At 36.2% G+C, this 16,192-nt stretch overlaps 1 protein-coding gene across 1 annotated transcript in view; it reads left to right on the top strand.

The window, feature by feature from the left end:
- Window positions 1–16,192, top strand: part of SCN2A (sodium voltage-gated channel alpha subunit 2) — a 62,991-nt gene that overhangs the window by 22,786 nt on the left and 24,013 nt on the right. Inside the window, exons 12-19 of the mRNA XM_053948415.1 lie at window positions 3–209; window positions 1,635–1,925; window positions 5,068–5,448; window positions 6,435–6,567; window positions 8,315–8,553; window positions 9,419–9,592; window positions 11,317–11,673; window positions 13,293–13,772. Of these exons, the coding sequence (XP_053804390.1) occupies window positions 3–209; window positions 1,635–1,925; window positions 5,068–5,448; window positions 6,435–6,567; window positions 8,315–8,553; window positions 9,419–9,592; window positions 11,317–11,673; window positions 13,293–13,772 (2,262 nt within the window). The remainder of the gene's footprint in view (window positions 1–2; window positions 210–1,634; window positions 1,926–5,067; window positions 5,449–6,434; window positions 6,568–8,314; window positions 8,554–9,418; window positions 9,593–11,316; window positions 11,674–13,292; window positions 13,773–16,192) is intronic.

The raw sequence follows: 16,192 nt of genomic DNA, 5'->3' as shown, positions 1-16,192 counted from the left end.
AGACTCTGCGTGCTGCTGGGAAGACATACATGATATTTTTTGTTTTGGTCATTTTCCTGGGTTCTTTCTACCTGATCAACTTGATCCTGGCTGTGGTCGCCATGGCCTATGAAGAGCAGAATCAAGCAACAATGGAAGAAGCTGAGCAGAAAGAGGCAGAATTTCAGCAAATGCTGGAACAACTGAAAAAGCAACAGGAAGAAGCTCAGGTATCCCTGTAAAGTAAAAGTTCTTCCATTCATGACTGTGAACAGGTGCTTTGCGTCCACGTATGAGAGAACTTTTACTCCCCTACTCCTAACAATATATTACTTTGCCTCATAATTCCTTTATATTGTAAACAATCTCTAACGTTTTCCATTGCACTGTTTCTGCTGGTTTGAGTGAACTTGTTAATTTTGTGACAAAAATAATAACCAAAAAGCTAAAGAATTGGATTTTTAAATTTGAGATGGAAATTAACTTTTCACCGGAGCACTTGAACAAGTTACCCAGAGTGCTTGTGGAGATAATCAAAAGCCATCTGGATATGGTCCTTGGGCAACCTGCTTTAGGTGACCCTTTCTGCTGGAGAGGTGGACACGATGACCTTCAGAGGTTCCCTTGCAACCTCAACTGTTCTGTGATTGTCTGAAATGGAGGTGGAGATGTGGAAAAAAAAATCCAAAGAGTAATAATGCTTATGTAAGTAACAGAAGTAAAACTATTGTAGGTGATGGTGCTTCAGCAATATTTGGCTTTTTCTACTCCCTGCCCATCTCTCACAGCAGAAAGGCTTAGCTTTCCAGTTTTAAAGAGAACTGGGAAAAGTGGAGAAACTGAAGAAAACGCTTCTGTGGTACAAATGTAATGATTGTGTGCTGCTTTGAAATTACTTTTCATTTTTTGAAGGCTCTCAAATCTTTAATAGAAAAATTTATAATGTCTGCTTGGCATGTGGCCTCATAGAGCAGAAGTTGAACTATGTCTTCCATATATACACATGACTAAAGTCAGCAGTCAGGGTTTTTTGTTTCACTGGTCAATTGCTATCTGTTGGGGGGAATTCTGAGAATTTTTTGCTTGTTTTTTACCACAGCTTGTAAATAAATGTTAATAAAATGTTCCACATATTTTGAAAATCAAACAGCAACAAGTATATAATAGGGCATAGTTTAACACAAATCTCTGATTATTATTTGCAAAACTGAGATATCAACATTACAAAAGATCTTTAATAGACTAGGGAGTATTCAAAACCCATCAAAATTTTGTAACAAAGTGTTGCTTCCTATTAACAGGCATTTTACCACTTGTTTGAGCCTTGATTCTTTATTTTTACATACTATTTCAGATGAAAAATTCATTGCAACATATTGCTTCAATCTGAAACAGATGTTCTTTAACTTGGTTTTATGACAGCACAGTTTTCCCTGGGGTTACTCTTGCTCCTGGTTTATGGAGCAATGGCAAATTACGGTTCCTGTGGTATTTCACAAATTACACTTCTTATGATATGCTGGATTTGGTGCAGTAGAAACATTGCTTTTATTTTAAAATAATAATTTCTTTAAGAGTGTCAATAAATTTGAAATAGTGAGTGGGGTATGTATTTGTACAAATGCTGTAAATTGCACATGTGCTTGTATGTATAGGCGGCGGCAGCAGCTGCAGCAGCTGACTCAAGAGATTATAGTGGAGTAGGTGGAATAGGTGGATTCTCCGAAAGTTCTTCTGAGGCATCAAAACTGAGCTCAAAGAGTGCTAAAGAGAGAAGGAATAGAAGAAAGAAAAAAAAGCAAAAAGAACAGTCTGAAGGCGAGGAGAAGGATGGTGAAGAATTTCACAAATCTGAATCAGAGGACAGCATCAAAAAGAAAGGTTTCCGATTTTCCATTGAGGGGAATAGACTGACATATGAAAAGAGATTCTCTTCCCCACACCAGGTACCATAGTATTATTACCTCTTAAACACCTTTTTTGTCTACTCATCATATAAAGAAAGCCCTGTATAGTAGTTTGGTTAATTCTTGCAAGATACCACAGATTCATTAATATCCTAAATCAAAGACTAAACAAGTAAAACTTGCAGCCAAATATGAAACTGTAAGAATTTGAGAGATTTTGGTTTTACTCTGAATTCCTGTGTGAAAAATCAAAATTGCATATATTAATTAATATGAGCTGTATTTCAAGCTTCTTAATTAAAATGGATCTATTTCCCCACCAAGTTGGATGTATTCAGCATGATGAGTAGCTTCAAAACATGGTGCATACATACAAAATGTAATGTTTCAAATGAGAAGAGTACTAAAATTTGGGATGCAGAAAGCTCAATAGAAATTACATTAATGCTCATGTAAATTTGAGAAATTAATTGATGCAAGACCATTAATTGCGTTATCTTAAAAAAGGTGGAAATTTGTGTGGCAATGTGTCTTTGCATGTGTTCTCTTACATTGCAACACCAGTGACTCAGAGTGCCATCTGCATCTCCCATCCAGACATTTATTTCATTTGATAGTTTTGTAATGTTATCTCCTACAGTTTTCAAAGCTCCTCTTCATTTGCCCACTTCTCACTCTCCCCTTAGCGCTGCAAATCCAGATCTTGCATACATTCTCTCCTTTTTCTGCCCCTTTTTGTGTCTCAACATGCTTCTTCCTTTTATCTCCATCTTCTTAATTTTCCCTGGTCTTTATGACTTGCTTTTTCCCTCTTTTTAGTCATTATTACTAAACTCATTCCTGTCTTTTTAATCCTCTTCTATTTCTGTCTCTGGAAAGCCTGTTTCATTCCTTAATGGATCATGAGCGTTCATACTCTCTTCATGTATTGTTTTCTCCAGCCTCACATTCTCAAAGAAGCTCAGACCTCTTCATCCAATATTTTCTTACTAAGGACTGTCCTTAGATCAGACCGTGGTGGGAATATAATGTTTCTGGATTTCTATTTCTGCCACTCCTTCCACTCACTTCCTAATGTATTTCCTTTCTCAATAGTAATGCATCCTTCCCCCCACCCCACCTCCTTGGTCTGCCACTCTTTTATGTTGTTAACTGTCTAACTAATCTCTGTGAGGCTTCATTGCTGAATTTAGTTCATGATTCATTCTGTTCCTTATACAAATTTTCACACCTGTCAATTGACTTCAACTTCATGTTGAAGATCCATCTGATCCCCTAGGTACATATTCTTGCCTATCTCTTCATTTAAACTGCAGCCTTATTCAACTGCAGCTCAATTCATCCATCTTGTAAGAAATTAAGCATTCCTCATACAACTTGTTCTTCTAACATTTTCATCTCCAAGTTCATTTACAGTTGTTTGACTATGACAGTCTAGAAATCGCCTCCCCTCTGGTTTTCCAACCCTAGTTCCTTTTCACTCTGGATTCTAACCACTTAAAAGAAGTTTTTAGTACCACCAGTTTTTAGTACCATTTTCCTAGAGAAAACTCAGGCTTATATATAATCTTTTTCCTTGGCATTTCATTTTCTTTCAATGTAAATGACCATTTTATTCCTCTTGAAATCTTATTCTTCCTAACATTCATAACTTTGTCTCCTCTCAATTCTCCTGGTTTAGTTGTGCTTTAGGAGATCCTTTTACCCCTTTGACAATTTTCCGAGGGATTTCCACAATGCCTTTTGTTAGATCCCTTTTCTGTCTTTTTCTTTTTTTTTTTTTAACTCTATTCTGGACCCACAACTGTGAATCATTTTTAACTTGGACCTCTTTACTGCTGTATTCATCAAGAATGTTGTTGCAAAGAGCACTAACCTATCCCATTGCTTTTCTCTAATCTGCTAGTAAACATATTTACCTAAAGATTTTTTTTTTACTATCATAAAACATACTGTTCCTCCCAGCCCACCTTGTCTACTTAGAGTAAACAAGTCCCAGCTTTGACTGACCCAAAGCAGCATTCATAACCTCCTATTAAATTTCCAAACTAGTTTCTTTGAGCTCTTTCTGGTATGCTGCCATTCATGCTTGGAAGAAGCTCCCATGAGTTTTCACAGAACACTTCATTGCTTTCCTCAAATCCCTCTTTAAAACTCTCTTTTACCATGCTGCCTACAGAAAGCTTGACAGGGAAGTGACTTCAGGTGAGCTAAGATGACTGTTTATCATACTCATCAATTTTGCCTCTGTGTATTCCCTTTCTTTTTGTATCCATCTGTTGTGTTGCATTTAAATGATAAGTTCTTTGCAGACTGCCTTTTTGTTCTGCATTTTGCAGTCCCTAGTACAATGGGGCTCAGGTACACAAAGATAAGTTGCAGAAGAGAAACAAAGACACTGCTTTGTTATGTATCATCTCTGCTGTTCATAGAGCATAGAGGTCTTGGGTGAAATCAGGTGCTAATACTTACCAATCAAGTCAAGGCAATTACTGATATGAATTAAAATTAAGAACATGTATAATTAATTGTAAGATTAGAGCATTATTTTGACTCTAATACTGGAGATCTCCAATAACAGAACACTTACTCCAATGAGTAAACTGATGAAGATTAGCAAACCTATTTATACAAAATTTCAGGCACACCATTGCATATTCAGGATAGCTAACACTTTAAAAAAGAAATAGGAAACCTATAATGGTCTATTTGACTAATAGCTGAAAAGATACATACATTTTTTAAACCAGGCAGTATTTGGGAGCTACTTCTGTGTGCAGACTGGGTCACAGAAAATTTGCCTAAAATTTTATTTACTCAGCCTGTCATACTAATGCCAGCCTGGGGTAAAGAGTGTCTAGATCTACTTATTCAGTTTATGAACAGTTGATAATAACATAGGCAGAATAGCAGAGGAAACAATTCTGTCAAGCAGTTTCTTTTACTCTAATTAAACTGATTGATTTCATATATCCAAAGCAGTAAAATAACTAGTCTTTGTCTGTCACTTATGTGCTCTTTGTTTACTACCCAAAAGGGAGTGCATTAGGGGGGGACTGTGCCAGTTCATTTCTTTGTAGATGACCTTACCCTTTAAGACATTGTGGATTTTTCCTCTGTATGAAAATGTTGTATTTTAAAGGATTTTCATCTGATAATAATTGTTTTTATTTACCTGCAGTCTTTGCTGAGCATTCGTGGCTCCCTGTTTTCCCCAAGGCGCAACAGCAGAACAAGTCTTTTCAGCTTCAGAGGTCGAGCAAAGGATGTAGGATCAGAAAATGACTTTGCTGATGATGAGCACAGCACTTTTGAAGACAATGAGAGCAGAAGAGATTCTCTCTTTGTTCCTCATAGACACGGAGAACGGCGCAACAGTAACATTAGCCAGGCCAGTAGGTCATCCAGAACAGTACCTGCACTTCCAGCAAATGGGAAGATGCACAGCACTGTGGATTGCAATGGAGTGGTGTCCTTGGTTGGTGGGCCGCCAGCTTTGACATCGCCTACGGGACAGCTTCTGCCAGAGGTGATGATTGATAAAGCAGCCACTGCTAGCAATGTAAGGAAGTCTGCAATAGCTCAGGCATGATGTTCTCTCCCTGTATGATCAGTCACTGTTTCCACAAATGTAGTCACATGGCAATGATGACCTTTCTGGCTAAGCTGTGAATGCTCCTTTCATGTTTTTCAGCTATAAGATAAAGGAGAAATTGAAGCTGTCCAGCTCTCATTAATTAAATATGTGAAAATCCATGTGAATCGTCTGGGAATTAACAGAATAGCATAGTCAACCATTGAATGAATTTAGTTTGTCTAGTCTTACACCCATTGATTCATTATGCTTAGACTTAACTGGATGGTTCTGTGCTTGTATATCAGAAAGGATATCAAAATGGAAAAAAATTACTTTTACTTAATGGAATATATTAAATTTAAATATATTAAATTAGCATTTAGCTTCCTGCTGTCCATACATGAAACTTTTGATGTTACCCTGGTAGTACAACTTACAAGGGTTGTGATAGTGTTCCTGTAATATAGCTAATTTTTCTATGTTTTTTTTTATGTCAACATTACTAATTTTTTTTTCATTTGTCTGAAAAATGTGCTAGGAAATTCATAGGTTATTCTAAATTAAGAGTTATCTTAAGAAAATGCACTTATGCTTAGTTCCTTCACTGCTAGCTGTGTGGGCTGTGCATTTTCATGTTTAGAAAAAGACTTCACTGCCTAAATAGAAAGATATTTACAGCAGAACTCATTGACAAGCTCTGTGAAATATTTTTTAGTCTGAAATCTGCTTCAATATCTCAGCCCTGTTTCAGCAAAATACTTAAAAACATATTCTTCAGGCACAAAAGCAATATGCTGCAGTGTTTGACTATTCTATGCAGAGTCACGCATGCCTTAGTCTGTTGTGAAGCCTCAATAGAACTGCAGCATGGTGTGGGACAGCAGTGTTTTAAACCAGGAGAGCTCTACAGTAACTTATAGTGTTATTAAATGTACAATCAACCAGCTATTTCATCAGTGCTTTATTTGCAGGGCACTACTACAGAAACTGACTTAAGAAAGAGACATTCTAGTTCTTACCATGTTCCTATGGACTACCTAACAGACCCAAGTGCAAGGCAAAGAGCAATGAGTATAGCCAGCATGCTTACAAACACAATGGAAGGTATGTAACACAGATTTTTTTTTGCATGACAATGCCTTAAAAGTGCTATTAAATGTGCAATGCATTAAGTGGTAGTGATGTTTAAAGACAACTATTTCAGCCTAGAGGGTATAGACAAGAAAAGATTTCTATATAGAGTTAGGGGGGATTTTTTGATGGTTTGGGTTTTTTCTGTTTTTTTTTTTTTTGTGGGGTTTTTTTGGTTTTTTTTTGGGGGGGGTGGAGTTTTTTTGTTTTGGTGGGGTTTTTTTTGTTTTGGTTTGGTTTTTTTGGGGTTTTTTAGTTTGTTTGTTTTTAACTTAGGACTGACAAGTTTGGAAAAAGAGTCAAGCTTGCAACATACTGATAGGTTTGAGGTAGAAGTAGCAGGTTTCCAATTTAAATGCAAGCAAAACCAATTATTCAATGTAGTTTTTCTATACTGAAGCTATGTTTTGGGGTAAGCTCTTTTTAGGTTACTGAAACGGCTATGCTTCTTGCAGTAGAGCAATCCCCTTCTATTCACATATCAATTCAATAGACTTGCTGTTTCACAAAGGAGGGATCATGTTCTTCTTTCTGTACAGCTAAATACAATTACTTTAAATCATGGAATTAAGCAATTATTTGTAAGAAAGGTTGAAACATTATGTTGAGGCTTAAATGACTATGCCCAAAATAGAAAATTGGAAGGTAATAAAGAGCAGTTGTGCACATGTGGACCATAATGCGGCCTAAATACTTGTCTGACTTCAGGCTTGCTCTAAATGCTTATCTTTCATGAGGATATTTTTAAATACTTTATTGGAAGGGACCTTAAAGATCATCTAGAGTTCCAACCCCTCTGCCATGGACAGGAGCACCTTTCACCAGAGCAGATTGCTCCAAGCCCCATCCAACCTGGCCTTGGACACGTCCAGGGATAGGGCATCTACAGCTTCCCTTGGCAACCTGTGCCAGGGCCTCACCACTCTCACAGTAAAGAATTTTGGCCTACTACCTAATCTAAACCTAACCTCTTTCTGTTCAAAACTGTACACCCTCAACCTCTCACTCAACTCCCAGATAAAGTCTCCCTCTCCATCTTTCCTGCAAGGCCCCCTTTAAGTACTGGAAAGCTGCAATAAGGTCTCCTTGGAGCCCTCTCTTCTCTAGATAAGCAACCTCAGGTCTCTCAGCCTGACTTCACAGGCCATGTGCTATGGCCCCTGAATATCTTTGTGGCCTCCTCTGAACCTGCTGTTATGCTGAGAACCCTAGAGCTGAACACAGCACTCCAGCTGGCAGAAGAGAACCCCTTGCCTCAGCCCTCTGGCCATGCTGCTTTTGATGCTCCCCAGGAGGATATTGGCTCTCAGGGCTTGACTGACATTGTTGGCTCATACGCAATTTTTCAGCCACCAATAACCCCAAGTGTTTTTCTACTGGGGTGCTTTCAATCCCCTCATCACCCAACCTTATTACAGGTTTCTAAGACAAATTTCTCTTTTGAATTCTATGTAGCATTAGTTTGTGAATGGTTCTTTTATCTACTGAATCTTTAGTATAGTTGTTTTGGGGGAGGGGGGTTTGACGTTCTTTTTTTTTTTTTTCTTAATAGATTATTTTAATTGTAATTTCTTTTAACTGAAAGCAGGCTTAGTTTCAAAATATCAATACTGTTTGTCAACAGTACCTTGGAAAACATCATTTAGGCTTCAAGGAAATATCTAGGTGATTCTGGAATAGAGACATATGTTTAAAATGCTGTTTTCATTTTTCTCTCTAGAACTGGAAGAATCCAGACAGAAATGTCCCCCATGCTGGTATAAATTCGCTAACACTTGCTTGATTTGGGACTGCTGTACTCCCTGGCTGAAAGTCAAACATATTGTAAATTTGATTGTGATGGACCCATTTGTTGATCTGGCCATTACCATCTGCATCGTCCTGAACACCCTGTTCATGGCCATGGAGCACTACCCAATGACAGAACAGTTTAGTGGTGTGCTTTCAGTAGGAAACCTTGTAAGTCTTTCGTGATGTGCCATGTTTGTAAAATGCATTTTTCTTTAATTCTTTTGTGATTTACGCGCATTCATGTAAAATAAAAAGTTGACGATTTAGAGGTTTGGGATTGTTGAACTTAAATTTAAGTTGTTGACATTTGTAAATTTCACCACTCTTACTTTACAGAGTAAAGATCTACTGAGTTAGTATATGCGCTTTGATTTTGAAAATCTTCATCTTCTGTCATTGAAGCTCATTTAAGGATTTTTTTTTTTTAATGAATAGTTACAAAGCATGAGAACTTTCAGTTCCATTCCCACACCCATTCTGCTCCTCACTAGCACCTTGTAAGGATCTGGGTGTTCAAGGAGTTTTAGAGGGGAAAGACCCAGTAAGCATGACAGATGTAAGGAAATTATGAAATGGAATGACAATGTTTTCCACAGGTCATCCTGAAGAAGAACAGTTCTGCTCAACTTTCTGTATAATTATTTCTTAATAAAATAAGTTTATGATAGGAACAATTATCTTTATTCCTGGAAGTCAAAAGGTGATCTAAGGGCAAAGATGAGCTCTAAGGAGATAAAAATGAGCATTAAAATCAAATTATATTCTGTGTATTGGCATACCTACATATTAGCAGGCTAGATAAAAACCGCATTTTCCCATTCTTTTGCTTTGGAACCCAAACTCTGTGATGCATATGTAAGCTTCAAATATTAATTTTATTCCTAACCCCAGTGTATGGAAATATAGAGAAGATATTCAGATTTACCATTAATTTCTTGCTGAAAATATAATTTAGCACATGTTGATACCATTAGTTTTACTTTTTAAATATTTTCTTCTTAAACTGGAGTAAGAAGCTGTATTTTCCTTGCAGGTGTTTACGGGAATTTTCACAGCAGAAATGTTTCTCAAGATAATTGCCATGGATCCTTATTATTATTTCCAAGAGGGCTGGAATATTTTTGATGGTTTTATTGTGAGTCTTAGTTTAATGGAACTTGGCCTTGCAAATGTAGAAGGATTATCTGTCCTTCGATCGTTCCGATTGGTAAATATACTATTTAAAATATGTTTCTGGATTACATTTTTGTATTTGTATATGTATATTTTGTGCATTTTTCATTTGAAAATTAAATATTTGGCTGAGACAGAAGATCTTTTCAGAACTTCCAAAATGCTAAATTGCATACTCACTAGATGACATGTGTATATTATGTCAAGTTTGTTTTCCATGTTATCATAGTAATGCCTATTTCTCCTTCAAGATATTGTCAACATCAATTCTATTCTTGCTGAAAGCATGCTTAAAGGATTTTCTAATAGAAGGATTTTTTAGAGTCTTCTCCCTAGATGAGGGAGTAAAAAAAAGCAAGAGCTACAGGGCCTACACTATCTGTGACTGAAGATTAGTGCTTGGTAAATAATGAGTTAATTAATAAAATTTATTGACAATTTTAGCTTATAGACTTCCATTACCAATTGCCTTTATTGGTTAGTTTTAAAAGAGAGTAGTGTTAAGATTTTTCATTGTCCAGGGGCTTCTCATCCTTACCAGCCTTCTCTGTACCATCCTCTGCAAGGCTCTATCTGCTGTCTGGCAGATTTTCTGTTCAGAAGTCACTACGGTGTCTCTGTCTGCTATTAGATATCTCTTTCATGAACAGGAACTTAAAATACCTTGGTCTTCCTGCAGACTAGGCTAGCATGCAATTCAGTGTCCAAACACTCTTCTGAAAAGACCTACGCAGTGAGAGACATGAATCTAGAGTTCCTGGTCATCAAGCTCAACTTCTGCCTTAAATTTAAAAAAAAAATATTTAATTTGAAATTAAAGTTAAATACATCCCCTTTAAAAAAAATAAGGTGTTTTAAATAAGTTTTTTCTGGTTATCTGCATAGCATTATACTGTACTTTGCCTGAAGTCTAAAATCTGTCTGGATTGACTTCTCTCTCAGTAGTAGATTCTGGTTTTAACTTGACATTTATGTGGTTTTTTATGAAACATAAAATCATCACATGAAATAATATTTCGTTTTATATTAGTTTATTTTAGTATTCTTCTCTTTCAATTGTCTGAACAATTGCTGTATCTTTCCAATAATTTCATTTTTGTCTGTTTAAAGTTGTACTTATTAATATAATACTTTCCCTTGTTTTCCTCAGTGTTGTATGACAAGCTTTGTAAGACACATTACATTTATTTAAAAAGACAGAAAATATATTGTTAAAGATACTTGCAAGTCACTTCTATGTCTGACATTAACAACTCTAGCTTGTTTGTCTTTTTAGGAAAACCATTTCCTCCATCTCACTGCCTGTTAAGATTAAAGAATCTGGAAGTGACTATACACTTACGGTCCTGTTAAACTGATCACATTTCCTATGTGCTCATTTATTTTTAGTAATATTTTCTCAGAGTTTACAGGAGAAAGACTGTTTTGTTCAACTTCTTCAACAAGTAAAACTTCTTTATAAATACCTAAAGTCACCAAAAGAGTCAAAGTCTGAATAAGAGTATTTGTGATAATTTCAATGTAATTGAAATGAGCATACAGATATTATTTTTGATTTCTTATCACTTGAATCAGGACTTAACACTGCTGATATGTAGTATCGTACAAAGAACTGGAAACAGAAATTTTGTAACTTAAACTTCTAAAGATTACAAGAGACCTGATGTAGACACACAGTAACTAAAATATGAAATGTATAGCAGTAATTTCATTACAATTAGATAACAAAGAACCGTATACCATTCTTCTGTTTTGCAGCTTCGAGTTTTCAAATTGGCAAAATCTTGGCCAACTCTAAATATGCTGATTAAGATTATTGGCAACTCAGTGGGGGCTCTGGGGAATCTGACCCTGGTGCTGGCCATCATTGTGTTCATTTTCGCTGTGGTTGGGATGCAGCTCTTTGGGAAGAGCTACAAGGAATGCGTCTGCAAGATCTCCAGTGACTGTGAACTTCCTCGCTGGCACATGCACGACTTTTTCCACTCTTTCCTGATTGTATTCCGAGTGCTGTGTGGAGAATGGATAGAAACCATGTGGGACTGCATGGAGGTTGCAGGCCAAACCATGTGCCTTACAGTCTTCATGATGGTCATGGTGATTGGAAACCTAGTGGTATGTAATCAGTGGGGATTTTTTAAAACTCTTAGGACATATCTCCTGGTTTTCATGATTTAGAAATGTGAAATGATGACTAGAGAAGGACTTCAGGAAAACATGTAGTTCACTTACCCTTTCTGTACACCAGGTTCAAATATAACTTGATTATCTATGAAAAAGGTTTGTCTATTTTTCATTTACATCTCAGTAAGTTTATAATCTCTTTAGTAAGATCAGTGCTGTATTATGTTTATGGTTAAGAGTGCCTTTTAAAAAAACATCTAATTTAAATCACCTTTTACAGCCAAGTAAACTCAATTGACTCAATATTGATGGAAAATTGTTGGTCTTTATGACAACATTTATAATACTTAAAAGCTTACTGTTTCCGCTTTCAGTCATTTCTCTGGGAAACAAACCAAGCCCAACTCTTCAATGTTTTTCTCATAAGTGATGATTTGTAAATGGCTTATCCGTTTTGCTACTGGTTTCTGAATTCCTCCCAAGCAACATTTTCAATAAAGACACAAGTACTGAATAATGTGGAATAATGATACTTTCATTTCTTATACTCGGCATTCCTTGTAGTACATCCCCAAATAACATGAAATTTCTGTACCAGCGTTGTTTTCCTGATGCAGCCTCTACACCCCTTTCTGCAGTACTTCCACCTTGCAGCTTTCACACTTTCTGTATATATACTTTTCATTTTTCTTAACAGTCCTTTCCACAACAGTACTTCAGAATTAAACAACATACTGATTTTGAATCAGTTCATCAATTTGCCATAAACCATGATGATGTTTAATTGTAGTTCTTTCTCTTTGAGTGCTGGCATCCATTCTCTTTTTGGTATGATCCACACATTTTATAAATATGCTTATCCACAGTCATCACTACTAAGTCACTCACCAGACTAATGTGAGTCCTGTGGTATATCTTATAAAATATTCTGCAAGTTTGAACAGGAAGAACTGACAAATATAATCTAACTGATTTTTAATTAAATGTTTTTAATCAGTTTTGCACATGGTCTGTCATAATTGCATGCTATCCAAATTTCTCTTGTATGTTTGTAAAATGTCATGCAAGAAAGTCTGAAATAGCTTCTTGAAATTGAGGTGTACCACATCTGTGGACTCTATCTCTTAGCTAGTGTTCCTGCCCAGGACCAAGATAGACTCATATATACTTGCAAAATACAATATTTTACTATATTCTGAATTAGAGGTAGTAGAGCTATGGTCTGTTGAACTGTAGAAGACTGGTATTTGCCTACATTCCCCTGGCCTATGAACACTACAGTGGACTTAGCTTGCATAAATCACTGCATTATGTTGTATTCTGCCTCGTTATGTCTTTCTCCATTTTGAGGAGCAGATCTGCACTCCTGCAGATTGTGGAGGAGACAGTCAAGGAATAGCTCAGATTTTCACCTGTATTAGTGAAGTTAAACCAGCTAAAAGTGCTTTTGGCAAGGTATATAAAATGTTGGGGACAGGGATTATGAACTGAAAAGAATAGCAGGAAGGTGCATAGAAATAAATTGTTACATGTGAAATAAAAATTATCTCATATTGAAAATCTTTTAATGACTTAAAAATAAGAGTAATTTTTTCCTTATTTTATTTTAGGTACTCAACCTATTTCTGGCCTTGCTGCTGAGCTCATTTAGTTCAGACAACCTTGCTGCTACCGACGATGATAATGAAATGAACAATCTCCAGATTGCTGTGGCAAGGATTCAGAAAGGCATAGATTATGTGAAGAGAAAAGTGCGTGAATTCATCCAAAAAGCTTTTGTTAGAAAACAGAAAGTTTTAGATGAAATCAAACCTCTTGAAGACCTAAACAATAAAAAAGACAGCTGTATTTCCAACCATACAATAGTAGACATAGGTAAAAATCTCGCCTATCTCAAAGACGGGAATGGAACTACAAGTGGCATAGGCAGCAGTGTGGAAAAATATGTTGTTGATGAGAGTGATTACATGTCATTCATAAACAACCCAAGCCTCACCGTGACAGTGCCCATTGCTGTTGGAGAATCAGATTTTGAAAATTTAAACACAGAGGAGTTCAGCAGTGAATCAGACCTGGAAGAAAGCAAAGAGGTAAGCCTGTTTCTGCTTTTTTTTACTGAGGTTACTAGTGCTGAAGTCAAGTGTTTCTTTAATTCTTTTACCACAGCATATATAAACTCGTAATTGGTAAATTGATGTAAGGTTGTGAGTTTTGAATGATGGTGATACAATATTGCATTTACAGTAATAATCAAGATATGTAAGAAAAGTTTTTAGAAAATTAATTTTTTTTCTATTTTATTTTGTTAAATCTTAACAGGCAAAGGAACCAGTTTAATAGTCCTGGATACCTGAAGTCATACAATGTGTGTATGGCTAGTGCAAATTTCTCCATGCTTATTTCATTAGAGCAGTTTATTTTTTAATCTGCTTTTTTAACAGTTCATTCTGATGTTTTTAACCTTTTTTATATAGTGAAAATGCATCCATATACATCATAGACATATACATTCATACATTTGAATACTGGACTAGCATCACTAAACAATGTCAAATAAATCACTAATAATCCATCTGATGGTAGCAGAACGACAGAAGTGAAGTAATGGCCTTATGGTAAAAAAGTTACAAAGCTTAATATCCTAGTATAAGATCCTGTCATTTGACTACTCACTGTTATTTTCAAAGGCTTAAGATACTTGAATCTGTTACCTACTGTGACTAATTAAATGTACCTCTTTCTGGCACAAGGTGGTGCCAAGTGGATAAATCCAATCTAGCACTGAGAGTTAGTTATAGTGGATGCCAAGGCTTTATTATTGTGTGTATTATTAACCCACTGCTTTGTCCTGCACAACTGAAAGTGGTAGAGGCACATCAGCTCAAGTGGAGTAAGTCTGTGCAATGCTTAGTACTGATGCTAGTTCATTCAGCATTAGCATGGGTACTTTTGAATAGTATTGCATGCTGTGGGGTAGACATAAACTAACATAAAGGCTTTCATTAGTATTTTCTCTTACTTGAATCTAAGAATATAAATATGGGTAAGATTCTAGTAATTTTCTGCCTGAAATCCTTTTTTGTACCAACTGCATTACACATTTAGTCATGTTTTCTTGTTTCTTATCACAAATGTCTTTATTCTTATAATTTTTTTTCAGATTGATTGTATTAATATTTATCTTACTCTTCAAACCCAGTACTTGGGTGTAGAACAAATCAGTTGAAGTTTAACCTTCAGTTGTTCTGTTCTTCATTGCACAAGAGCACTGTGTCAGTAGGAGAGGTGGAGGGTGAGCTTTATACAAACCTCTGTGCTGGTGGTTACCAGGGCTGAGTATGACAATGGTACATCTCTTACTTCACTGTATAGCTGCATGATGTGACTGCTGACTGTTTTCATTAGCCAAATCTTTCTTTTCTTCCCATGGAAGGACCCTCATTGGGTTATTCTACAAGATGACAAAAATATTGACTTTCTATAGGAAAAGTTTTAAAGTGGATTATCCTACATTTGAGGCATGGACTCCAGTCATTGAGCTTCCACCATGAAAGAGAAGCTTTCTACACCACCGACCATATTTAAAAGAAAACAGTGTCTTAATTGCACTCTTAGAGGCACTTAATGCTGTTGTGCTTCAGGAACTGCAGACTGATCAGGTGATAAGACAACGAAATGCATATTAAGTCAGGAATGAGCTAGTGCCAAGCAGTTTTGACTGGACAAGTCTGAAACTCTGCTGAGCATATCTGGGGCCAAAATTTCTTACTAACGCAGATGCTGAAGGTGAAAAATTGAAGGGAATGTTTATCAGTTTTACAGATTTTCAAGAGAGAAACAGCAGTAAACAAAGATTGTGAGCATATTTCTTATGAAGATGCCTAAATTTCAAGTAGATTTGAGTCACAGAAGCGTGACACAAAAGCATTAAACTCTTAATCCTGATTCCTACTCTTAACTCTTAATCACCATGGTTTTTTGATATAGTAAAGTGTTGACTTATTAGTCAGGTGACCAACACTCTTGTAATGAAAATGATCCATAGGAAAAGAAGGCATTTTTTAAATTAAAAAATTGACTACAAATGGCTTTTTCATAAGGTTTCCTCATTTTTTTGCCATGCCATAATGTGCCTTGCAATTCTGGCCTCTCATGTTTTCCTGTTTAAATGACACTGCTGTTGCCAAGTTGACCTGCCAGTCATTTCATTGCTTGCACCACAAATGAAAAAATCTGAGTCAGGAACTGCCATCAAACTGTGTTCAATTAGCAGATTTGCAGATGAAAGGCAGCTGAGGCATCCAGGTGTTGTGAGGACACTGCACAAGATAGCCAGATGCTGATGGGTGTGTGTCTGTGTGCTTCTGCTTGCTTCTGTGTCAACAACCAAGTACATGTATTCACTGTTGTGTAGGGCAATAAGCTGAATTCCAACAAAATAATTATGATTTCTTAGCAAGTTTTAATTAAGCATGTTAATGTTTGGTGAATTCTTTATTATTATTGTCTT

Source organism: Vidua chalybeata, chromosome 7, assembly GCF_026979565.1.
Source record: "Vidua chalybeata isolate OUT-0048 chromosome 7, bVidCha1 merged haplotype, whole genome shotgun sequence".
Lineage (NCBI taxonomy): Eukaryota > Metazoa > Chordata > Aves > Passeriformes > Viduidae > Vidua > Vidua chalybeata.
This window is presented reverse-complemented; position numbering and strand designations above follow the sequence as displayed.